This window comes from Accipiter gentilis, chromosome 1, assembly GCF_929443795.1.
Source record: "Accipiter gentilis chromosome 1, bAccGen1.1, whole genome shotgun sequence".
NCBI classification, from domain to species: domain Eukaryota; kingdom Metazoa; phylum Chordata; class Aves; order Accipitriformes; family Accipitridae; genus Astur; species Astur gentilis.
Window position 1 is genome coordinate 14,496,587 of NC_064880.1, and position 27,490 is coordinate 14,524,076.

At 39.1% G+C, this 27,490-nt stretch overlaps 1 protein-coding gene across 3 annotated transcripts in view; it reads right to left on the minus strand.

Annotated features, from left to right (window-relative positions):
* UBE2F (ubiquitin conjugating enzyme E2 F (putative)) overlaps positions 1-27,490 on the minus strand; it is an 84,310-nt gene that overhangs the window by 41,306 nt on the left and 15,514 nt on the right. For all 3 annotated transcript variants that reach the window (XM_049802233.1, XM_049802223.1, XM_049802215.1), the window contains 3 exons: positions 20,320-20,387; positions 13,317-13,387; positions 7,051-7,108 (listed from right to left, as the gene is read on the minus strand). In XM_049802233.1, the coding sequence (XP_049658190.1) occupies positions 7,051-7,108; positions 13,317-13,387; positions 20,320-20,387 (197 nt within the window). The remainder of the gene's footprint in view (positions 1-7,050; positions 7,109-13,316; positions 13,388-20,319; positions 20,388-27,490) is intronic.

Consider the following 27,490-nt stretch of genomic DNA (forward strand, 5'->3'; position numbering starts at 1 on the left):
CTGACAAGAACAGAACATAGCTTTGAAGGAGTCCACGTTATTTATGACAAAGCCATTTGCAACAGATCAGTGCCCATACCTTCAGGGACATGCAATGGCCAACAGGCTTGCTCTTCTCTCCTTCATAGATTCCTCTGATCAAGACCCACACAGCTCACCTCACACCCTTTCAGCAAATAAAGAATAAGTCTTCAGTGAATAAAGAATAAGACCTAACACTTGCACTGACCTGTTTCTGTTAAGCTACAGTAGAGCTGCTGCTCTGGTGGCCTTTCCCTAAAGCTATCTGCTTGCAAGCAGATGTTTTGTTACTCACTTTGTTGAGTGTGGGAAAGAGTAAAGGTGTTGGCAGCAGAAGACATTGTGCTATGTGGTCCTAGGAGACTCCATAAGATCAACACATAGAACTGGACTGCCAAGTGCTCTCTGCATGTAAGGGAAGAAGGCAGCTCTGCAAATGAAGAGGATGAGCTGGGTGTGAACCCAGAAAGAGTACTGAGATGAGCAGGCACAGTCCTTCTCTGAACAGTGTTTCAGTCAGAAGGTCACCCATAAAATCTACAGCCAGTCAAGCACAGCATGGCTGAGGACGTGAGGACTCCAAGAAAGTTATTCTGCATGTCTTGCTCCTCAGACACAAAAAAAACCCCACATGCCTGGGTGGCAGCTCATTTGGGGTGTCCTTCTGGAATAGCTGCTGCAGGCACAGAATTAAACACACTCCACTCCTTCCCTCCCACTGTGCTGAACACTTCTCCAGGCGGGGAGCAGGCTTGGGTGACAGGCACCACCATGCCTCTTGGAAAGGGCAACAAGGAGGAATAAGGTGGTATAAAAAGTCTTTAAGTGGGCAACAGTGCAGGAGGCAAGGACACATTGCCTGAAACAACACCCACCTGACTCAATTCTTGTATGATACCAGGGAAGACAGGTGAAGGCACACAACCTGAAAAAACAGGTATTCTTCTGCTGTATTTGAAACCTGTATGCAGTGAATGATTGTAACCACACACAGGGCAATTTGTTTCTCCCCAGTGCTCAGAGACTCTGTACTGGTCTATACCATGAGAAGACAGACACCTTGACAGGGTTCATCTCCCCCTTAAGATCACACATACAATTTCTCAGGTGCTCAGTTTTGTACCCTTGGTGATCATGACCAAGAACATCCCAGGAGATGAATGTAAAATTCATATCAGATCAAGAAACTCTTTGCCAAGCTATGCTGTAAGTTCTCCTCCTGTGCTATAAGAGCTAGCATTTGTGCTCTTTGCCACTGCCATGAAGCCTTTAGCTTTCCTCTTTTGATGACTTTCTCCTCCTTACTTTACCAGTATGGGGGACAAACATATTCCATCCAGGAAGGCAGCTTTTACAAGCACATGCTTTGACATTTCTACATACAGTACAAAGACCCATTCCAAAATAGGACTTGAGTAAATCAATAGCAGAACAATGCTACCATAGTGCTGGCTGAGAAAAACAGTATAAGCAGGAAAAATTAATGAGAACAACACAGAACATACAGGTGCACTTTTTTCTGTTCATCCTGAAGACAGGGACAGTTATTCTCTGTTTAAAATACTCCTCTACACTAATTACACATAATTTTGACAGCAGACCACCTATTTTCATTAAGACAATGAATGAAAGTTTTGTGCTTACACCAAAGCCTTTAAAACTACTCGGGTCTATGCTTAAACATTGAGGTAAACGTAACTGGAAAAATGAAGTCAAGACCTTCTGATTTATTTCTCTAAGAGATTACAGTTTGATATTTGCATGATTTCAAATAAAGTAATTTTACTACCTAAAGACAACAGCAGAACCAATGCAACAAATAGGGTGTATTTTCCCATTTAGCATTAAACACTAATAAGCAAGCCTCTTAAGGATAAACTCCAAATAGCAATAGTTTATTGTAAACGAGCCAATTCCTTTGAGATTAATCTAATAGCACAGACAGGTATTTCTTAACCTAGTTTCTAAAGTTATGGGAAACGAATTCCTGAAAAAATACTGTTTTCCTATAAGCGGGTATAAAAAGCTGTCTGCATATCTATAGTTTAAGACTACCTTAATGTTTCCCATACCTGCTCCTGTTTTTCCTGACAGCAATAACGTGAAAATAACAAAAAAACCAGCTCTTTATTGAGATATTTTAAAGAACTGAAATGCATACACACCTTACCAGTAAACATCAAAATCCTACAGAAAATAGTTCTCCAATTATCTGAGACCAACTGTAGCTCTATCAGAACAGGGTTACAAAAAACAGGACCAAATATTCCTTGTGAATATTCATCATACATTTTAAAATACTGGTTTTAACATTACTATGCTCAGCCCTCCAGAGACAGTCAGCCCAGTTGCACAAGTGTGCTTTGATTATTTTTATGGTTCATAAAGCAGTCACTGACCAATTTCCAGTTGTAGTTTATTAGAGATAATTGCAGAAGGAACAGATTGACTTTTAGAACCAATTAGGCAATCACAATACACAGATCCACTTTTTCCTTTATGTCTTGAAAATCAATCACCCAAGATAATTTTATAGCAAAGTGAAAACAAGCATTTTGGAGAAACCTGATGAATAGAATAGAATCATTAAGTTTGGAGAAAGACCTCTAAGATGAATACTAGGGAGGCCCATCTTAACTAGGCAGATGATACTCATGACAAATAAGGTACAAGAAAGTGCACACTGAAGACTAACAGGAGCTACTGAAGCACTTTTGAGTTTGAAATTGGAACTATTGAGGGGGAAGAAGTAGGGTATCAGAGCAACAGCGTTATTTAATACTAGGTATTTAGAAGGTGTTATCTCCAGAGACATTGAAATCTGCGAACAGAATGGAATTCAAACCATCTATTTGCTTTCTGCCTGGAAAACTTTGATTTTGACTATCAGACCTAGAAGCAGGAGAAAAGCAAGTTCAGACAGTCTGAGCAGAGGCCCAAAATAACTCCAGCAGTCCTCAGCTTTATGAATACTGTTTTAGAGAGGAAATAAGCATGGAAGAAAATGATGCAGAACATAACAGAACAGAGACTGAAAAGTAAATAAGCTCCTGTTGCTAACTCATACCTAGCTATAAAGAAGTAAAAGAACACACAAAGATCAGTTAGAAAGCACTGCATCAGTTTTTACACAATCCAGTCTGTGGGCCAAACTGCTACCAGAAATTATCTAAGCATTTAGGGTTCAGGAGTGCTTCTACGGATAAAGAAAATGTGTACAATCACATCAATGGTAATTTTAAAAGTATATATAGATTGTTTTAAAACATTAACCTACTAATGATCTGTTTCATGATTAAAGCCCAACTTTCTTTCTAACCTGATTTAAAAATCATTTAACACAGGAATTCAGAAATAACATATTGTTTAGTGCCTTCACTAGTACACTGGCTACTTTTCACAGTGGTCCATGGAAACATGTTCAGTAGCAGGAAGAAGTGAAAAAAAAGGTAATGCTCAGGACTTAGTAACTTACAAGAGAATTCAATCATGGATAAGATGACACTGAGTGCAACAAAACACTAGAAGACAAAACTGAGTTAGCTCCCCCCCTTTAAGAATTCTCTATGCTGTTAAAATACATTTTATCAGATAACTTTTACAGAGTACTTAGAAGATTTAAATTTTTATTTCAGAAAATTAAAAGGCATAATTTAAATGCATCTTCAAATTTCTACCCATTTGATACTAAAGAAAGTGTTAAAAAGGTCACGGCAGTTTATTTTGAAGGATTTTTCATTGAAGACCTCTGCTGCCCCCACAAGGATACAGAAGATGAGACAAAATCTAAAACTTCTAAAACTTAAGCCCCTTTTAAAAGGTTAAGCACATAACATGCAAGCATGCAGTAGCATACAGCAGAGCTGGTTTGTGCATGTGGCTTTGGAGGTTTTGTGTTATTTATTTGAATGGTTTTACTAATGCACTCAGAACAACTGCATCAGTAATGCCTGAATTTGTCAGAGATACAGTACATCCCCATTCTCAAGTATTTTAGCAGTGTTGCAGAGTGCTTTATTGGACAAATTTGGGTACTATTCCTCCAGAAAACCGAGTTGCCTTCATATTATTGATGAGTGAAATATAAAATACTGACTTTCAAGTCCATCATTGGCCAAGACCAGATACTACCCATAGTGCTACTGTGCAAATTCACATATTTACATCTACAAGCATATTCCACTTGTAGAGATGAGCAGGTTCTCCAAACCATGGTGTCCAAATGTTGGAAACAAAGGATTCAGGAAGGCTGGATTAGCGGGTGCAGGTGGTGTGTTAAGAGAGAAAAAGTAACCTGGGTCACATCTCATGGCTCATTTGCTTCCAGTCACTCACTGTTTCATTAATTCTGTGGTCTATAGTTAACGTGAACCTACCACAATTATTAATACACAAATAACTTGACTGTGTGGCCACACTGTCAATAAACCACCACAATTCCATATTTTCAATCTCAGAAGTGTGTAGCCAGGAATCTAAGCACTTGGACACTAATCAAGCTTCAAAACACAGAAGACAGCATGCATAAAGCTTCACAGGTGACAGTCAGCCAAAGATCTGAAATAGCACCTGATTGAGTAGCCATCAGGAACACTGGCTCTGACCAAGACTCACCTTTCCCATGTTTATTAGTCTTTTCAAAGAACACACTTGGAATGGATGAACAATATCTTTAACAAAGAACAGACTCACTCCAGATGCTAGTTATCTAATTACAACATGTATCCCAAGTAAAAACACTATTTGGGGAATAGTGCTTGCAGCTTACTGGCATCCCCAATGGCTATTTCTTCTTTATTTTTTTTAACATCCTTTTGTACTAGAGGCACAGTGTAACAACAGCATTTCTACAGAGGCACAACTTTGAAGTTAGGACCAACATGTGGTACTTATTTTTTGTGATGACACTTCAAATCACATGAAGTGACAACATGACAAGTGAGAGAACACTTACTGAAATTGCATATTTAAAATGGAGACTCTGAAGACAAAAAGTAAGGAATGAAAACTGCAATTTGGGGTTGTTTTTTTCAAAGCTATAAATGTGCGCTTGCAGTTGTGGTGCTTTAATGCCCATGGGGAAAAAACAAAATCCAAGGGAGATACTGGATATTGTTGGCGGGGGGAGGGGGGGTGTTGGGGGTTGTTTTTTTTGTTTGTTTGTTTTTTAAAGTTAAGCTACTATTTCCTTTTCTTTTGCTGAATCTTTCATATCAACACCCAGAGACAAAATTCCTGGTTGTTTTTTTGGTTTTGGTTTTTGGTTTTTGGGTATTTTTTTTGTTTGGGGTCATAGAGATTTTTCCCTCTAACTTATTGGAGGTAAAAACACCCTAAAATGCCTCATATTATTCAGTAATTTGAGTCTCCTGGTAGTTGAGATTCCAGGATGTTTAATCTATGAAATTAATCACATGCAATTAGCAAACTGATGCAAGAATAAAACGGAAATGAAGATTAATACACATCTTCTATCATAACTTCCTCATAACCATGAGGATAGGAAGTATGCATGTCAACAGTTATTCCCACCCAAACTCTTCAAAATGCTGCAGTATTTTAATCTCTGTAAGAAAGATACCATGAACAAAACTAGGAGAGCAGATAAAGATATATGTACATTCTTGTCCACTTGCAATATTGGTGTGCTCATTTTCTATTGGCTGAAGCTTAAAATTTGTAGTCCAAAAACTTTCTCTGGGAATGAAATACAGGGACAGGAACAGAACTAGTTAACTTAATTACCCTGTCAGTGTCTTGATTTAATCTAATATGAAAACAGAAACACTAGGGGCAAAACAAAATCATACTAGCTGATGGAAAAAAAATAGGGAAAGGGCTTTCAAGAAAACCCACAAAACAACACGCACTGATTCTGCTTCACTTTCCAGAAAGTCAGATCCTCATGAAGAGATTTTACAGATGAAGAACATCACAGATCTCATTCATAGTGCCAAAAAGGAAATCAAGTATTAGATAAAACTCATTTTCACTTTGCCTTTTGAAAAGAAACAAACACCTGACATGTATACCCTTTATCTACCTAGTGTAAGATTCTTTAAGAACCAATTCTGACAGGGTTCCTGGTAAAAGCAAAAGGGAGATTATTGCTCAGTGCTCGCAAGACTCTTCTGGCAGCAACATCATGTATCAGTAATGGACAACCAACCGCTTCCCATAGCAAGACAAGAGCAGTCACTGCGCTGAAGCACATGTCCTTTGTGACAATCTCCCTAAGAATATTTCATACAAGAGCCATGACTCTGAATTTGTCAACAGTGCCCAGCTGTGGTGGGACCAACCTCTCAAGTCATTCTGCAATCACAGTGGCACAACTACCAGCAAATTTACAAGGGCCAGATTTCACTTACATTTTAGTGACTTAGGTAAAATGACATTTGAGGCAAGGGAAGAGGCAGTTCCCTACTGGAGTGACTAAAACCGCCAAGAGGCCCTGCTTTATGCAATACCTAAGTGCAGCTGTGCTGCTCCCTCCTTTGAACACTGGGGATGAAACAGAATTCAAGACAATGCAGTAACTACACTCTGTGTTGCACATGGCATTTCTCCCAAATGCAACTTGCCTCCCACTTTTCCAAGTTCCTCTAGTCAGAGGAGGTGGGGGGAAAGACGGACTATTCATTTATCAGGAATGTCAATACAATGGAAATTACAAGGGTTATGGATTACTCTTAGTCCTGCTCAGATCATGCTCTTGTATTTGTTGCCTGGGTAAAAAAAAAGCAGACCACCCTTACCAAGCATGGTTTCTCAGGGTCACCTGCAGTCATAACGCCTACAAAACCTTTTATCAGTCAAAGCAGTATTTGTGCAGTTATGCTAAAACCAGCAAACATTTCTATAATCAGTTACCACTGTACTTCTTTCAGTACTGCCACCAACACTTGTAGAAAGACAAAAACCCAGTTGTTTCTGGAGCAAACAGCATTATTTGTCTCTTTCCAAGTCCGTAAAAGTATTTTAAAAGATATATCTAGTCCGATGTACATATCTAAAAGGAAATAGTACCTTTAATGTTCTAGTTGGAGCCCAGCCAGTGCCATCAATTGAATGTTCTCTCAATAAACTGGAAAAGAGACACACATATTATACAGTGCAACGTCTACTTAAACAACCTTTGTCAGAAATCTTCTCAGAAGACATTAAGAACTTAGGAAGTAATTGCAACATAATTACCTCTTGCACTATATCTAGGTACTGGGATTTTAAAGCACAAGAATTGTTATGTCTTCTTAGAATTATATTCTACATAATGTCATTACAGATATCCAAATCTGAGCTCAACATTTGTCAAAAAACCTGAATTATTTTCATCAACCACAGTAAATGTGACAGAAATCCTTGTGACACAGTCTCAACATCAAACCTTTGTTTTCCCCTGAGCACACAAGACACATGCACTCCAGTTTATAACACGTTCATCTTTGGTAAAGAGACAGGCTTACAGAATAACCTTTCACCAAATCTGCACATTTCCATCCAAAAAAGGGTATTTTTGGTGAGATAACTAATTTGCAAGAGGATTATCATCCTCTCTTCTGTGAGTAGACTTCAGCTTCTTAAAAGCAGGGATAGGAAAGTGAAAAAGTTCTGGCCTGTCTGCTCAAGAAGGTTCTGCAACAGCCATCTGTTCATGAACAGATGCAGTTCAAGCCTCCAGGGACACAGCACAGGACAGTCTAGCAGTAGGGTCTTACAGTCCTCTTCCAGCAGGTGAGCTATATTGCACAGAGAATGTTTTAAGGCCTTACAAACAAACTCAACACCATACATCCCCAACTGGAAATCACGATGAAGACTACTCTGGGCAAGAGAGATTGCTTACAGGAGGAAAAAGTTCCTTATAAACTATAATACATGCTCTTGAATTTTAATATAAATATATATGAATATTAATATAATTAAGATACAGACTGTCCTACATACACACATACTGTACAGAAATTTTATATGACCTGCATATTATGCCAGATAGTAAGTCCAGTGAAGCTGTTGACCTATTTACAAGTTGAAATCATTGAGTTGTATTCAGCTGGTTAGGCATTTCTGGACCTTTCAGGTCAAAACATCAGCAGTTATGAGAAGTAAAAATATTGGAGATTAGAGCATAATTGAGAAATAAGCTGAAGTCTTGCTCACATTCATGAAAAAAGTAATAATCTGAATGAGAAGGTCTAGAAAACTACTTGAAGCATCATTTCACAGTCACATCTTCCTCTGTTAAGTACTCTAAAACTGGAAAATACAGCTAAGTAGCAAAGCATGAAAATTCATCACCACCAGCAGCTTCTACTACTGAAATGATAGGGTTAAAATGAAATAGTCTTAAACTATTAGGTTTTACCAACTTTCAGGATGATTTGTATCAAGTCATTTTTAAATTACAGTAGATGATTGGACCGTACAGGCTATCCATAGTTATTTATTGAATGCATCAAGTTTCTAATCCAAGGAAATATACTACAACTAGCATTACTCCTTGTTCAATGTAGAGAGGCTAGGAACAGGATGATCATACTGGACAAGACTATTCCATCTTAACTGTGCTTCTAATCTCATCTCTGTACCTTTAAAAAAAGATAAAATATGCCATTACCACTAGTGCAGCTCAAAACTGATTTCAAGAACATTAAAAATAACATCTTGTGGCTGAGATTTTTGTTTGTATTAAAGTAAAAGCAACAATGCTGCTGAACAGGCAAGAGCCAGGATTTTCAGATTTTGATCAAATAACAGACTTTTTTTAGCTTGCTTTCTGTCTGTTCATAAAATTGTGCTACAATACTTCCCTTTGGCTCTTTATATATCTCACTGAACTTAAAAGCGAGGAGTAAGTTAATACACAATAAAATCATAAAAATATCCACTGATAGAGCCCAAAGTGCCTGAGCACATCAGCTAAGCCTCACTAACACCCCTCCAGCTTCCCAAAGCCTCAGAGCTCTCTCGGCACATCTCCAGCTGGAGACACCAGCAGCCAGGACTTGGAGACACTCATAGCTCTCATAGAGCTCTGACAGAAAAGCTATGAAGATAGGTAAGTGTACCTTTGGCTAATATTTCTCATTTGCTGTTATAATTCATTTTTAGAGCAGCATCCTTTTTCTTCCTACAGATTGGGAATGATCATTAGGCCCCTAAGCAAACCTTTTCCCAGCACAGGCTGTCTAGAGAAACCCTATCTCATGCTCTCTATGTGGGTGACCTAGAAATAACTACCAGAGAGTTCAGAGGTCTGAACGGTGATGTGTTCTCAGAGCATCATGCACACTGCAGAATGAACACCTAAATGAGTAGAAATACACAAAACACATCATGAACCAGTTTATTGAATGAACAAGCATCTGCCTGTAGCTTCTGTTCAAAGACATGTCATCCACAGGTCCTGCTGCCATAGGGGACCTGGGCTACTAGGAAGTTCTCAAATGGCACAACCAGCAGAGTTTCTCACCCACTCAATGCTTGAAGAGGCTGCCTTTGACAAGCTGCCAGATACAGCACAAAAGCCACCTGTTCTACCAGGGTTTCAAGACACCTGATGGGCAGAAGAAACTGTTTACTTGAAGTGACTATTCTAAAATTGCCAGAACTTTGCTGTCTCATACAGAACTGCCAGAAAGCTCATCTAGCATTATTTAGATTGAATAAACATTCAGAAGCTTCCCTTGTGATGCTCGAGAATTAATTTGCAAAAGTAAAGAGAGGGGTAAACCAACTGTACAATTTCTGCAGCATTTCAAATTACTAAAGCTGGTGAGTGCATGCCTTGGGGAAGAAGCAGCAGGGCTGACAGGAGCAGGAGTGCTGTGGCACAAGCAGGAGTTTGTCACTTGAGGAACTTCACCAGGAACAGGGAAGAACAGTAAAACAATATTTCCATTTGCTTTGTCTTCAGCTGTAGTAGTGTCAGAAAAGCCGAGTGTGTCCTCAGTCATCGGGGGGACTGGAACTGATAACCACACCTTAACATCTGGTGTTTGTATCTAAGGAGACCTCCCAGAATATGATTTCAAATCCTTATACCTGAGTTCCTATGGGAAGACTGCAAAATCACTATTTTTGAAGCTATAAAAACAGCCACTGATGTGACCAGCCAGCTGCTCAGCTTTCATTTCCACAAATATCTTTTCATTCTGTAATCCCTGAATGGAGAAAAGCTTTGAGGAATTTTTTTATTTTTAAATACACAGCATCCTAAATAGATCTTGCAAAAACATCTACTGAACTGGGAACTGCATGGCTCTAGCAAGTTTAAAACTTTCTGAAACTCCAGCTGACATGATTTACAGCTCAAGTGACTAAAAAATTACTGTAATTGGGAGATCAGTCCTGGAGAAAAACTGCTTTATGTAAAGATCTCAGATCAACACATTTATCAACATAAAATGCCAATTCCAACAAAACTTCTGCCTTCCTTTTACCAACAGAAAGTATCATTCAAGGTAACTTTGAATTAAAGAGCTGTAAATCCACTTCAGAAACCCTCTGCTGACAGGGACACATTATAGGGGTTATTCTCTTGCTCACCTCCTGCTGCCCATCTCCCTGATCACCCCAGTACCACCAGCACAACCATTCTGGAGCCACGCTATAGACTGGATGAGTGGAGAAACTGGTGTAGAAAGTATTTCTAAAGAGCTTTTTGTTTCCACATTAGCACAGCTGAGGAGACTGGGAACAGCACTGGGGAACAGAAATAAGCAATCAACTTAATCAGCTTTTTTAACTGGAGAAATTGCAACACTGAGCTATACTAGATGATACAATTAATCAGTCTTCAAACACTTCTCCATTCAGCACCCTTTATTATTGCATCATAAAGCGACCAAACCTTAACTAAATGCCTATTACTGACAAAGACACATCCAACAACACTTGACCACCTCACCACATGCAGAAAAGCAGTGAAATTTCCAAGTGATTAAACTATTCTAAAAGCTTATGGGGTCAAGGAGGGAAAAAAACCCCCACACCTCAGATCACATCAACAGGGTGAAAAAGAAAAATAGTCAGTGACATGCATTACACATTGTCAAAAAAGTAGTCAACTGGTATATGTAGTAAGCATGCATATCCTTTCTAGGTATCTTTGTTTTCTACCCACATGTGCAGTGGAGGTAACATCCACAAGTATGGTCCAGACCTAATTAATATGGTCCATTAATAACGTGGTACAGAGTAACTGCAATCCATAAAGCACAGAGAAACAACACTTTTCCTGCCCAAAACTATTACACTTGACAAGTTTAGTAAGTTGGTATGTTTTAATTCAGGGATGACTACCAAACCAACACATACCATAGCATGAGGTATGTTTAGTAAGAGACAGTTGGAAAAATACTGATAAGGATTTTTTTTCTGCTTTTAAAAATAACTGAAGCTATTTTAATGTGGAGACTCTTGTATAAGTTGATTGCAGGTACTATATATAGAGTACATTCTCCATTATAACAGGCATAGAGCAATCTTAGTTATTTTAGTTCTTCCATCTAAATGGTAAGACATTTCAAAGGTTTGCTATGGTAAAGTATCTCACAATCAAATAAAGCTGACATTTCAGTGCAGTCAAAAAACTGACTTCACTTCATTAGAATTATGATGTTCCAACACTATGTTCATCTTTGATAATTAAAACCCATTAAAGACAATAAACAGTGAAATATCCTCAAGAATGTGAGGCTTTATTTAACCTCAGAAGATGCTGCACTGTAGTCAGAGCTTAAATTTTCAGCTATCATTTGGTGTCTAGTGTTTTCTGTTCCCTGGTTCCAAACAGCTCACTTATTCATTCCTTTACCTGCACTATTTGACTCAACGCATCTAAACTTTCTCCACTGACTAAGCCACAAGGACTCTGGTGGAATTTACACTGTAAAAACATGATTCTCAAATCAGCCTCCCTAATGTCAGGTGACAAGTTCAGCTGTGTAAAATGCAACAGTCCTAGGAGGCACTGAGAAACACTAGAGGTCTGGAAATTGCTAAAAGTAGCAATACATATTTATGAAAACAACCTTCCTGTATCACCAGCTCCAAGTAACTGTGGACAACCAGATTTTTAGGTAGTCTCAGAGGATTTAGTATGTGTTTCTAGTGCTTTTACATCCTCCAATCCCCAAGTGAGGTAAAGTCTACAGATGCCATCCCTGGCTGCCTGTAATCCTGCTGCAGTCTGACCATTGAGCACCAGAAACATAATGCAGCCTCTTCAGGCTCGTTTCTATCACCCTTTGATGATATGAGCTTCTCAGAAGCCTGGAATAGACCACTATGGCTAAAAGCCCTGATACCAGCTCTTTAGTTGTTATCAGCTGATGAGCCTGACTTGTCTACGAAGTGTGACAGATTGCCCTGTAACAACTTCATTTTCACTAGTACCTTGAATAAAGCCCTAAAATGATTTTAAATATAGATGAAAAATTTAGCTTTTTTTTAAGTGCTAATTTGCTACCAATGGTGGCAACTGTTCTGGATTTTCAGAACAGCTTTCAGTCTCACTTATATTCATTGCTTCTGCTTCATCTACTTTTTCTTTTATGTCCCATTAACTTGAAAAATGACAGTCATGCTTCTCACTTCTGTTTATGTTTCCTTTATGGTCACTTTAACCATCAGGTACCCATGATGAAAACCTGAAACAACAAAGTGGCAGAAACTGATATTGGAGAGGAAACATTTATTATCAAGCAAAACCACCCAGCAACATAAGCCTCTCACTTTGGTGAAGCTTAGCTCTCAGGCTTCATATCTTGATTTCCACTCCAACTCCGTTTTGTTATAACTGGCACGTGTCTTATAGTGGATAGTAAATGTTAAAATAAACAAATGGCAAATATAGAATAGTTAGTTAAAGTTTAAGGAACACTTTTTCCTTCCTTTTTGAAATATAAATGGTTTCCAAGCACTTAACACATTCAGGCACTAAACAAGTAAACCCTCTCAGGGCCTGAGGACTTCATTTATGGAGGGAGGAAAAAAAACCAACTACGGTTTGTTTTTGGGTTTGGTTGTGGATTTTTTTTACATTGGAGTTCACATTTTTACCCCAAGTAGAACAAAACCTTAAGTCTGAACCTGAAAAGCCAGGCTCTACATGGTCTCCAATACACAGAAAGGACAATATTTTCAGTAGATTTCTAAGTTCCTAAGAGTCACATGCCACTGATCTGCATAATCTGTTGAAAAAAATACTGGCATGAAAATTACATACAGCATACAGTGTTTTATGACACAGATAAACCTCCAAGCTTAAAAAACCAGAATGCTATTGCTACCTTAAGCAGATTTCTCCCATCTCTGTAATGTTCGGATGCCAGATTCTTGTCAAGCATTTTACCTTTGGAGGCTGCCAGAAGAGAAAACAGATCAGAATGTTATCCCTTTAAAATAAAACTGTATCACTGTTACAAGTCATAGAACTGAAAAAGGCAAATAGATTTGATATTCACAGCCTAGGTTCGTACATTAAAGACACCGGTAACAATAACATACAGGAGTTACACCAGCTTTCTCTGCCCTTTCAGCTTCTCTCAACTCTTTACAAAAGCTGGGCTAGTATTATGCATTTTCTTAGAAAAACATAACTTTAAAGAAAGCCAAGAGAATTCACTGTCTTCTCCTGTCTCCTTCAGGGGAAAGAAAACATTCTAAGTCATTCAGTTTCTTAACACTTAACCAGTAAGACAACAATTTAAATCAGAAAACTACTAAGTGTTTTCCCCCAAGGCTTATCCAAGTCAGAGGTTTGTGAAAAACTGGCAGAGGATGCAATGATGATAACTATGTCAAAAGAACAACTTCTTTTAAACAAAGACCTACTTGTTCACAACTGAATAGGAAGTACCACAAGAAGCATCAACAAGGCGCATCATATCTGAACTTAAGACACTAAAATAATAAGCCACCAAAACTTATTTTCAGGCAAGATCACCAGATTTCTGAATTCCATAGTGGGTTTTGAAATATAGATTCTTAAAATATAGTCTCATTTGCTCTACTTTTGTGAAGTAAATAAAGAGCAGGTCATAAAAATTCTGGTAGCTTAGCAACAGCATGTTGTTCCATCTATGCTCTCCAAATTACTATTTGCAGCTTTCAATCAAGCAGATGATTTCTTATACTAAGTGTACTGGAATCCATCAGCCCAGGCCAGTACCTTTCATAACTTCAATTAAATCACACATTATAGATGTGGAGCTATTTTCCTCCGCTGCTTCCCATGAATTCTTCAGTCAAGAGACAAAATATTTCAAATAGCTGTATTTGCATAGCAGCATGATGTGTTTTGTCTCATCACTTTGTTCTCAGCTTTCCAATTATCTTTTTTAGTAAAATATTATTTTAACTAAGACTCTTTGGAAAAAGAGATAAGAAAATATGCATGGTACTGAGCTACCAATAACATATATGTCCAGCACTAAAAGAAGAAACGCCTATCACAACAAACCTGCAATTTATAATGTAGATGTTGACTTCTCTCCACTCTTATTTCATGTTTGCCCAGTAACTCCAGGGACACTGACTGACACTGATCCAGTGCTGGATCATAGCATTATTGAAAATTAAGCAGCATGCAGAAAACAGTCTCACACTTTTTACCTTCAAAACAAACGTTGTTCTTAGAAATTTTCTAACAGCACAGCTTTTCATTAGCTATACCTTCACGTTGTTTTGAAAGATTATGTCTAGTTCTCAAGAAAGGGAAAGCAGCAGTATTTATTCCATGCTGGTAGATCAAGATAAAAGAGTAAATTTCTACCATACGCACCTTCAAACAGGGAATGTATTCATGAGTAGAAAAAAAAGCTTTATACAAACTAAATGTTTAAAAAAAAATCCCCAAATCCTCACAGTCAGAGTGAATTAACTGGTGTCTCATTTTTTGTATCATAGAAACAAAAGAATTCCTTCGTCCTTGCATCAAAGTGTTTTTCATTGCTAAAAATTAGAAAAGCCCACTCCTGACAGCAAGACAAAGGTTTTCTTTTTCTCTCTCCTTTTTCTTCTGTTACACAGACAGGACAACTACAGCACTATCATGAAATTTCTTTAGACAAAATTTCTCCTTCGAGCTTGTTCCAAGTCATCTTTGAGTCTTCCTTAGACCAACAAATCCACACAAGACTTCCTCCAGTTGTTGTTTCATTTGAATACTTCCATCTCCAGGTCATACATGTGACACTTTGCACAACAAAGCTTACAAAATCCATTTATTTCATCACTCAAACCCTTCCTTCACCTCAGATACTGAAAGCTGCACAGGGAGATCCAACCTCAGCTGGGGGTCACAACAGTGCATGGATTAATTTTCTTCTCCATTTCTAAGCAGCCACTTATCTTTTAGGATCTCTCATTAGTTTTGACAATGGAAGCTGTCTGACTTTCACATCCATTCTCAGTCCACTTCAACATATTGGTGAATACATATAGACGGTACAAGAGAGCATTGCAAGCATTTGAGAACTACACATATACTGACTTCAGTTTGGTGGAAGTTTTGCAGTATAAACTTCACATCAAGTTTGTCTCATTTCTTTAAAAATGCATCTAATAAATAATCTCTCCCCTCCATTATTCTCACCAAATGAGAGACTGAATATAAAGAATCAATAAATGAACTTAATTAGCAGTTTCAGATCTTGATCAATTTGGCACTCTAATGGGACAGGTATACTAATACAGTTATGTTATCTGTCCCGTAACCGTAGTTCTTCACAACCTTTTCCCTAGAGAAGGAATGGGTTCCCAGCAGAAATTTGGAATCAGTATTGAAATGTTTTCTCTAGACACTAGATACTCCCAAAGCATTCTTGTAAACTGCCCTGCAACTGCGACTCCAGTTTTTTTTCGCTACAGTTTTTACAAAACATAATTCCCCAGAAGAGGCATTAACAGAAATACAGATTCCAGAGACCCAGCTACAAGCTAGCCCTAAGGTATTTCTTGCCACTCTCCCCTACCAGTTCCTGAAGAACTTCTTGAGATTGGCAGAAAATGAACACCAAGCACAGCTAAGCACATAGTACAGAGAAAAGAGTAGAGGAAAATGAAGCCACACTGCCCTGTGCTTTTGCCAGAATGGATTACCCAGCTCAACAAGTGGAAGAGGAGCTGCCTTACAGCAGGAGTGGGTCTCGACACAAGAGCTGCCCCAGTCATATACTTCAGGTCCCTGAGCTTCCTTGTGCTGCCTCAAAATTTCCAGAGGCATGATGGAACTTGAGCCCAATTCCCATTTCCTCAGTTCCAAACCAAGGCCTGTATAAAGTAGGCTCAAAGAGGTAGATGGAAGCCCCTTAACTGTGACATCTGATCCTTCAGGAACCAAATCCCTTTCAATTGTTTGCAGTTTCCACAATTAATATATTGGCCAGAAAAAGATCCAAGATTAGCAGCTCTGCTGTTAAATTCCTGGCTTTTGACCACTGCCCAAGGCACCTCATGTCATAAAAACATCAGTAAACTGGAGAGTCCCTTAGGCTGTCTACTCTTGACAACACAATACATCAGAACCACAAGAGCTGCAAACAAGGCCTGGCTTGTGGTGGCAGACAGTTTAGTATTAAGTCAGCAACAATGAAAACGCAATCATTGGACTAGCCAACATGACCACACACAACTGCAGCACTTGGAGGAGTTGCCCCCTTTGGGAAACACATTGCTTTAGTAAAAAGCCCATGGTGAGCTCTCTTACCTTTCTACAGCTATAAAGCACAGAGTGAAACAGCCCATCGGCCTGCAGGAATGGGGTGACAAAAATTACTGCTAGCACAAATCTATGTGAACCATCCTTGTGCCTCCAATAGCGGATTAAAAATAGGAACCCCTTCCAGTTCTCAAGCTCAGGTGCTTCTAAAATTATCCACCCCTCCAACAACTTAAATAGGTTCACTTAATTACGGATACAGTGGAAGAACCCTTGGCATATTTTATTGCCTTACAGATAATCATAATAAACATTTCTAATAGTACAGCAGCTCAATAGTTCAGAAGTCTGATTAAGCCCTAACCAGCTGTGTGCTCTGTTCACAAGCAAGAAGCAGCACTTCACAGCAGCACTTCCTACAAAGCATCCACACTACAAAGCATCCCTTCCACATTTTAGGCTCTTGACTCTTTGCACTAAGGAAGTTTACAGCCCAGGTACCAAGCATTGGTGTACATCCTAGTCAGTCACACCTAAAGCACACGCTTATATTACTTCTCTGTATTAACAGACCCACCACTTTCCAAATCAGCCTCCAATGCCTTACTCCCTGGGCAAAGTAGTATGCCATGGCTGCAGTCCACAACACAAAATCTTCCAAATTTTTCCTCTTTAATTACATATTCTTATACTCTTCTACTGTGCCACCATTCTACACATCCACTTTTCCCAGTACAGAAGCTGAATGCTTGCTTATGAGGAATGAAGGGCAAAAAAAGAATTCCCCAGAGGAGCAGCAAACACACAGGATTTTCGCAACAGCATGCTACAGAAATTAAAGGATGCTGTTACAGAAACTACACGATAAATCATGCATTTTGTAGCTTTAAAAACAGATGTTCTTTTTTTCTGCAGGCTAAAAAGATTAGCTAGAAAATGGATGCAGGCTCTCAAGCAGGGCTATAGTGACTTGCCAGTCTTGTCCGGTATTTTTACTCCCAACACAAACCTGTTCAGCACTACCGCAAGGAGCTTGACACAGATGTGCAATATCCCAACCTTGCTTATGGGATGAAAGAACACTGGCAGGTCTGAAGAGCTCTATTGAAAACACCACCATCACTTGTTTCAGTCTTATTCTGCCTGACAGAAAACAAACCATGGCCTCAGCATAATTATCTCAGTATTTATGTACATATACATTTTCATTAGTAACCTGACCATAATCCAACATTCAACCTACTGCATTTTTTTTTCTAAATTGTACAAAGGCAAACTTTTTACTTTTGTACTGAATGAGAGGTGCTCAGAATTTTAAAATATCCAATTAACATTTGCTGTAAATCTTCTGCCAGTGCTGAGCAGGGAACCATAACAAACCAGAAGATTTTTATTTTTTTTTTAATTATAGCAACTGAGAATCAAAAAAACCCAGATCAAAATTAACATTCAGTTCTCCTCTTGACACATAGGAAATACTTTCCTGCAGCAATGTTGTTTAGATGAATGCCTTAAACACAAAAATTTAAGAAACTGAGTATATATTGCATATATATTTGTTGTGTATTGTTCCCCTGTGCCCAGCATTGCCACAGTGGTTAAACTGCTATTACTGAAGATGACTAGAAATTAGACAGCAGAAAACATGACAGGGTTTCGCCCTTTATATGGAAGGCCGCGCTTCTCAGGTATGCAATGGCACAATTTATTCAAGTTAGAACAAGGATGCAGTCCTTAAATGACCACCTTTGTCTTTATAGTGCCTGTGTAACCTTACACAAGCTAGTAGAAGTGGCCTGTATTACAGTATTAAATTCTTTGGTGAGATAAAGGGGAACTTAAAAAAAAACCACCACAACCAAAACCATACAACTGCAAACATTATTAGTACATGTAGGTGTTTTAGATATATCAAGAGACACACAGGATTCTAAACACTTAAAAAAACCAAACAGCTTGAGCAGAAAATCCTTGACCAATATTACTATGAAAGGCAAGCACAACTATCCAAAAAAGGAGGGGGAGAAATTCAAAGCTGTTTCAGAAATGCTAGTCCTCTACAAGCATGAACTTTTTATAAGACATAGTGCATGGCCCATGTATTCATAGACTATAAATAAAGGAATATTAGGAAACTTGTGAAGGCATCTTCTGGAATGAGAACCCAACTCCCCTGCTTTCAGAAACATAACCTTTCTACTATACCAGCAGTATTAAAGCACTGTTCTCCAAGCTCAGTCTAGGAATTCAAGCTATTACATTCAAAGTAAATGAAGCTTCTTTCTTCCTGCAATTCATATACCTAAATGCAAATATTGCAACTCAAATGCTCAAACGAGTCTAGTTTTCTCACGTATCAAACTATTGGGACACAGAGTGGCAGGTGTAATTCCTGAGAACAAGATATGTGCCCCAATTATTTTCCATTTTTGGAGTCAATCTTGTTCTTCTGACAGCTAAACTCTGAAAACAATGTCTGAAGTTATTTTTATTGTAATTGCACCTCCCCTCCCTTGCAAGGTTCTGCGATTTTAGTAAAGTACAATAATGAAATACCAACATTTCTCATGCTTCTAAATGGCAAGCTGCCTGGGGCTTTCTCTTTATCTACAATAAGGTATCACAATCATTTGCAGGTCCTCTGAAAAGCCATTTGCTTCATAACTATTGAAACTTATTTTTTTAAAGACATTCAGCTAGACATCCTGGGAGACAACCAGTAGAACTGGCAGAGTGCACTAAAGGAGGCCACTTGTCACCATATGTGCTTTCCCCATCCTCCGCAGCATGTTCTCAAAAGGGATTAAGCACCTAAGTCCAATACCAGAACCAGTTTGAAAGCCCCAGAGAAACAAAAAGAAAAAACCTTTTCCTTTCTGTTCACCTATTTCATTCTTTCTCTTAGATATATAATTTTTTGTGAGAATAATCATTAAGTGCAGGTGGCAAGAATAATTAAAAGGAAAGAACAGATGAGAGAGGAACCTCAGCCAGCAGGAAGACTCTCAGGTCTGAATCTGCACTTGAGCAGATCCATGTCCCACTTTGAACTCCCCAGTACCAGATATATCGACAAACTGGAGTGAGCCCAGCATACAGCCACCGAGAAGGTGATGAGACCAGAGCACACACAGTACAAGCAGAATTGAGGGACCTGGTTTTGTTCAGCCTGGAGAACTGAAGGTTGAAGGTGGCGATGCTACTGCTGTCTACAACTACCTAATGGGAAGGTATAGAAGAGACAGAGTCAGGCTCTTCTTCGAGGTGCACAGTGACAAAGCAAAAAGGGAAATTCTGATCCGATATAGGAAAAAAATTCACAAGAAAGGTAATTAAACATTGGAACAGAGACCCAGAGAGGCAGTACAATCTCCATCCTAAGAGATTTTGAAATGTCAACTGGTCCAGGCCTCCAGCAACCAAACCCAACTTTTAACCCTACCCCAACTTTGAGCAGGAGTTCAGATGACCACCAAAAACTCCAGGCAACCAAGATTTTTCTACGAACCCATGACATTTTAGTAACAGAGAGAAGATCCTTTCTCAGTCTCAATGCCAAGTTCCCTCTGAAGACCTATTACCTGGAAAGGAAATATTATACGATAACTATTAGATTAATGACAAATACTCACCACCATATTGTAGGCATCAGGAACTTCAATTTCAAACTGAAACTTTCCACCTTGGTAATAGCTCTCATCTAGAAAAGAAAAAACAAGAAAAATAGTTAAATACAAGAAAATAACAGACACCATACAATACAAAATATCTGTCATTAAAGATAACAGCACAGGGTTATCATCCAATACTTAACCTCGTTATACCGTAACACTAGCTGCCACCTAGTCCAAAGAGTGTGAACATAGTGTCTTCCTCCACTCCCAAAACCTTTACAGCAGAAATTTTGTCAGAAGAAGCAATGGTTCCAGAGTGACCCTGGAAAATCCACCTTCCTGATCAGAGTACTAGGCAATACCAAGCTACAGGAACCTTTGAACTTCTCACGTCTGAACAAAATTCTGCTACACATCAGCCATATGGCATGCAGCACCACAACATGGACCCTTGGAATGAGTTGGATACATACTTTACTTGCTAATGCATGCTAAATCCTGGAGCAGGATTTAGCACATCTTCCCAGACTTGTGCTAGCAATCACATATCATGAGTAGTATGAATAATGGTGTGCAAGAGCATGCTTCAGAGTTTACTACTTCTACGCTTTTACTGTAATTATCTTAGGATGATATATCAGTTAGGAAAATCTGCTTGCATCTGTCAACCTCAGACTCGATACTAAATTATTAAAATGGCTAAATTTTAAAGTATGAGATCTTAAAATATCTAGTTGCATTTAACCAGAGATAATGTAATAGGATAATAGTCAGACTGCAGCTCTTGAGATGGCTGTGCTTGGAAGCTGAAATGCTTGCAAGTGATCTGAAATGTGTCTTCTGGCATTGCCATTATTCAGTTTTTTCATTAAGAAAGGGAAACAGACAGGTACCCAACCCACCACTGGGGGTCTGGGACACCTGAGGAATGCTGAGGCTCATACTACCTCAAGTACTCTAGCTTTCTGTATCACACGGTACAGCCATGGTGAAGGCTTGAAGGTCAGGAAGGCTGGTTATCATTGTATGACATTGTATGTTTTTTGTATTTTTTAAAGCAACACTGCAAATGAAGTTCTGTGAAGCAATCCATGGTTTACAGAAAGACTGAAGAAGAGTTTTCTTATCTAGCTTGTCCAAACCACAAAAAACTAGCTCCTCTAGTATAGGTCATCAAAATCCTCTTTTAGGATGCTGTCTTCTGGACCTGCTGCCTTCCCAGTCCCTACACAGATCTAGCGCAACGTTCTACTTTCTCCTACCAACCAATGCACCACATTCACTTGCTCAGGTTTCAGTCCCTGTTACAATCTCACCACTGTCAGCACAAGCCTGTAGCTTCCACACTAACTGCCACAATCACAAGAAAGCAGTCAGCTCCTACTCTCCTCCTCTTTGCAATCTCTTATCGGCTGACTTATCGAAAAGGAGAGGGCATCACCCTGTTAAATAACAGAAACCCCCAGTTGTAGAGGGAAGTGAGCCAGTAAAAGCTAACGGTGCCAAAGACGAGACTCAACTGTACACTATGCCCAGCATGCCACTCCAAAAGACCCATGCCTGCAGACAGCGATAGAGTTGCTGGGAAGTAAGTACATCATGGTCCAGCTTCTCCCAAGAGCCTGCGTAGACCACCGACAGGTTCAGCCTATGAACAGCATCAGAAATTTTGGACTGCAACAGCAGCATTGGCACAGTATATGAAAACAGAACATGGCTGGTCTTCCCCACTCCACACAGTACTGTTTACAGCTGCCTCCACACTGAGCTGTGCAGCGCAAAGCTGCAAGCCTTAACCATTGAAAATCTCACTTTAATAACCTGTCCAGAACATATGCTTTTCAAATACATTCTCCATTTCCACTCCAATTAGATTTTGAAGTGTGTCTGATTTATTAAGCAGTTGTTCCCAGGCATGCTATGCTTTACTAGAAAGTAAATGCACATGCTCTGATTTTTATGGGAAAAAAGCAAGATAAAAGCATTTACCTTTTTTTTTTTTCAAATATACTGAGATAAAAAAATCAATAAAGCAAGCCATTTCTGAAGAATAAGTTGTAAAAAGTGAGTTATACCAACATCCTGTTCATGAAGCTGCTTCTTGTCAAATGTGCAAAACACTCAAAGCAAGACTCTTGACTGTTCCAGGAAGGAATGATCAGGAAAATGGTCCAACATCTCCCTGGGAGTTCACACAGCTCAAGTTACCCTACCACCACCAAGTTACCCTACAGGACACAGCTAACTGCACTTTATCCACCATCTAGCACATTATAATAGCTTTTTTTAACCAAGTGTCAGGAATCCTCACTATTTCCAAGTATGCTGCTGTTCCTTGTAAAAAGCACAGTCAAAATAATCTCAGGTCTTTCAGTGATCGTACTAAAACAAGTAACACCATACAGGAATTCAGTGTTTGTTATAGTGCAAGCCACATACCTCAAAGCCTTCCACAGCCTCCCCACTGTCCTCTTGTTCACAAGCACTTATCAAGCTACCACTTCCCAATATAAGCAATCACATGAAACACCCACATGTGTTTGTGCAGGGAGAAGCCTGCTGCTGGTACAGCAAGGCAAAGGAGAAACACCAACACTGTTAAGGTTGCTCACAAAGTCCAGCAGTGGAAAGTTATTTTCCTTGGCTTAATTTCACTAGTTCCTTGATTTCTGTGGGCTTTGAGTGAAGTGCGCAGCAGCTCTTCATATTCCACCCCTGCTAATGTGAAACAGGTGCCTGTTGATAGGTGTATCTACATGTGCCTTATGTCAAAGAAAATCCTCAGATTTAATGAATCCTTACTGTAATACAATTGTCCAAAAGAAACATTCAAGTATAGCTCCAAAAGAGGAGAGCTTGCCAAGACTGTCAGATTCCTGCTAGTGAAGCAGCAAGAGAAAATCCACACTCCACGTCTCTCCACACACTGAAAACACCAGGCCCACAGCCTCTGCAGCATGCAAGAACATTAAGGCAGGTCCTTGACTCCAAGCACAGACAGCAAGATCACACTGACATTGCTCAAGAGATGCTTGGGGTGGGGAAAAAAGCTGAAAAGTTGTTCTTCGTTTTCTCTGCTCTTCCCTACCACACAGGCCTAGCTCAGGATAGCTCCACTTCCACCCAGCCACAGAAAAAACTCCCAGTGATTCCACATCCAGGATGAAATCAGACAAAGTGAGTTCAGCCGGAAGGGACAAACCCAGCTTAACCTCTCACTGTATAAAACCACAAAAAGAGGCAGAGTTTCCTGCAGGATTACCGAGATGAACTGGCATGCAGAGGGGTTAAATTATCATCAGTGTCAGCAGAAAAGAAGTGGCAGGCCAAGACAGTGAAAGAACACCCCTTTTCCTTAGCAAAAACATGTTTTGAACTAGCTCAAGCACTTTCTAACTGCATATTAACACCTCCACAGGCTGTAAGAGATACCTCACGTATTAAGTCAGTTTTCTCGTATTTGTTTTGCTGTGTTCTATGTAAGGCTGAGAAATCTCTGGAAGACAAAGCAACAAAGCATGCTACTCATTACCAATCACTCAAATGTATATTAAAAAATTCCTATCTCTGGAGGGCCTCAGTACCCAGCCAGAAATCTTGCAATGCATTAAGATAAGCCTTAATGATATATGGCATCTAAGCAAGTAAATAGGTTCTCCCACATGGTAGTTTCTTTCCCTGTGTCCCACAACACCCATACAGATGGGGACAAAGACCCTCAATTTTTTAGGAGTGTAACAGTGGTGGGAAAAAAAAGAAGTTCTGGCAAAGTGCTATAAATAAAACAGTCAAATAAAATAGCTTTAGCACATAACTTAGGAAGTTGGCCACTGACAAGACTTTTGCAGAAAGGGAATACATCTGAGCTCCAGTTTTCCTCCTACTGCTTAAATTTGTCTTCAAGCTGTATTAACAGAGCAAATATCCCTCCCACTTCAGTCTCAAGTTTCATTATCAACAACTTGACTCTAATCTTAGTTTGCATTTGTGAAGTGTTTTGATGGCTAGAAGTGCTGTGAAAATACTAAACTATTTTATTGCTTTAAAAGAAAATGCAAGATAATTAGGACAGGCCACAAAGGATGTGCTTTTGATAGTAGCTCCTTAAATCAGCAGCACTGAAATGTTCAGCCATGCTCACCGACATCTGTCATTTTATGGCACAGAAAACAGAAAACAGGCTCTTTATTAATTCCCTGAAGAACTGGACTCTAAAATAATCACACAAACCCCAAACCAACTCAACTGTCTGGGAACTGCAGGAAGATTACATTATGTCTACGTATTCCTTTAGTTTTCTTCATGTGTAAGCTACCTAAACTCACCTTTTTTTTTTGTCCAGGTCATTACTATGTTTTAGCCTCAGCTTCCAATTTTGTGCTCCATATATCAGCGCAGCAGGCAGGACTCCACCTGTTAAAAGCATCTATCTCCTTATTTTTCCTAGCTTTTGATCCAATAAGGTACTGACACAAAAATAAGAACAGAGGGAAGTGGTGGCATAAAGGCACGTTTCAATGACAGAACAATTGTTTCAGATGACAAAAGGAAAAAGAAGCTTCAGACAGCAGAGAAAGCTAGCAGTATCTGCCTCGGAAACACACGGTTTGTCCGTTGTGGCAGTAAAATCTGTGTCTTGTCCATTTTCTAGTGCATGCTACTGTATATCCACTCATGGTGCACTGCAGAAAGGTATAACAAAGGAATTGGAATTTCTTGAGGACAAGTAATTTTTTTATGTGAAATAAGCAGTCACCCTCATCAAGATTTTCTACAAATTCATTTTAATTTAAAACTCACTGTCACCAGGATAATTTTGTGACATTAAATACTTACTAAGAAAGGTTATTGTGAGAAGTGGAGAGCAAGGGAGCTAAAAGTATTTCTGTTTGACAATAAAGTTTATTTTCTTATGCAAATTAATCTTTTTGTGAGAATCTAAAGCAGCTTCTTTCACTGTCCTTTCAAGATCAGTCGCATTTGAAATGACTGCATAAAACAAAACATCTGACAACAGATTTCATCAATAACAAAGCTAGAACGCTGAGTGCAAAAGGCATTCCTAGCATTAAAAACATGTTCAGTCGGCACCTTCATGGTACCCTGACAGCTGGCTACTTTCAGAAACTGTCTTGATGTAAGATTCCTTATAAAATGTGGTTACAGAAATCAAGCTCTAATATTAATCAGAATATAAGAGAACTTAAACAAAATATGAATATAAGATAATTAGCACCTCTTTACCAGATCTGTCATAGAAGGATGCAATCTCTCTAACTGCAGATAAGCAAACTGAGAACTGTGAGCGAGCCAGCAAGAACCTCTTTGCTGTGTACACTACCAACCCTGGCTTCCACACAATTACTACAAAGGTCCTAACAGTGAGAACTGCAAGGCAATATTAGATACTTCGTGGCAGCTGCAGCTGCGCTGATCCCAGCTTTTGTTCCACAATTGGAAGGCTGCAGAGATATTTGCAAAGTGCTCCCTGAAGAACCAGATATATGAGCAGGATTTCTAAAACTCAGCTCCTCAACGCAAGACACAGTTCCAGGCAGGAGAAGGAAAACTGTCTCTGCCTCCAGAGTATCAAGATTCACACAACATTGTTTAGACACTACAAAAACAGTTGCCTCAAGCAAATATTTTGGGCCATTTGAGCCAGAAAAATTCTGTGACAACTGCTTAGTAGCCTCTCTGCTACCCTGGAGAAAACGAAGATTTAGCATACCCTAAAGAAAAACCTCAATAATGAAGGGAATCAGAAAGCTACAAATATTTTCTTGGTATGTATTACATTCTGCCTTTAGAGAGCTGTGCTAAGCTGTAGCTGATCACAAGATTCTGTACCTGAATTATGCACAGCTGAAAATAGATGTTTACTTCGGTCAGACTGCAACTGCCAAGACTTCAGCTGTGCAGCTATATTTAGAGTAACAAAATGTTAATTAAGATCATCTTATTCCCAAGATCATTTCAGCAATGAAGCTAGCACAAAAACCATGCTCTGCACTCAACAACTGTCTTCTGACTGCAACATCTTGCTGCACAGCAGTTAACAAGACAAAAAATTACTATGTAATTAGACACCTTAGAATTAGTATGAAGCAGCTATCATTGCTTCACAGTCAAGACATCCCTACCTCACACAGTGATGATCTTGTAAAGTCAACTCATTTCTAAAATATAATAAAGCAGCATCATATAAACTCAAGGACATTTGGTGCAAGCCGACAAATGCTCACCAAGTAAACATGAATACATCTCCTACTCAGAATGAGAGGCTAAAAGTTCTATAGCAGCATTTGCATTTATTTTTGATTACACTGACTAGGGCAGTCTTAGTCATTTGTCCATCACAAAAGGGAATCACATGAATGGACACGTTAACAAAGACCACCCAAGAGTTCTACTGCCCAGGAAACACTAGTTGATTTTGGCTAATAAGCACCAAGAGTGACATCTAGTGCCCGTTTGACTTCAAGACACTGGATTATCAGAAACATTCCTATCACCCTGTTAAGTGTAAACCATTATTTCTGTAGGCAAGACATACGGATGACTGCCATACTGCATCCGAATTCTGTTGTCAATAAGCACACACAGAAAATGGGCGTCTACAGGAATTAGTTGGCAGGGAGGTACTGATCCCAGCACATCTAACTAACAATTCAGTGTACTGCACACGTTGATGTTCTCACTTAAGTAGCTGCACAGAGCCTCAAAGCTAACACACCACAAAAATAAGTGCATATGAAGTTTAAATAGCCTTCCATGCAAATTCATCCATAAAACACAAAGACAACTTTCTATTCTGAAACACACAACTATGCAAGCAAACTCTGTAATTTCAGATGGCTATTAAGAAACTTATGTGGAAATGATGAATTCTAGAAATGCTTTTATTGAACAGAATGCCAGCAGAAACTTCACAGTATACTTAAGCTGTATTAATAATAAAAGATCTAATTTCCACATACTTGAATATTCAAAGACTAAGAGACTCCTGCTTGTTAAGCATTTTCAGACATGCATATATTTGAAGTTTTCCAGCAGTGTTATACCTTGTCATCTATCTCTTCACCTCTGCAGAATCAAGCAATCAGTAGAAAAGAATAAATCTGCAACATAACGGGGCTGTAATACAGTAATTTCTCTAGACATAGTCCAAGATTTTTCTCAGCAAATA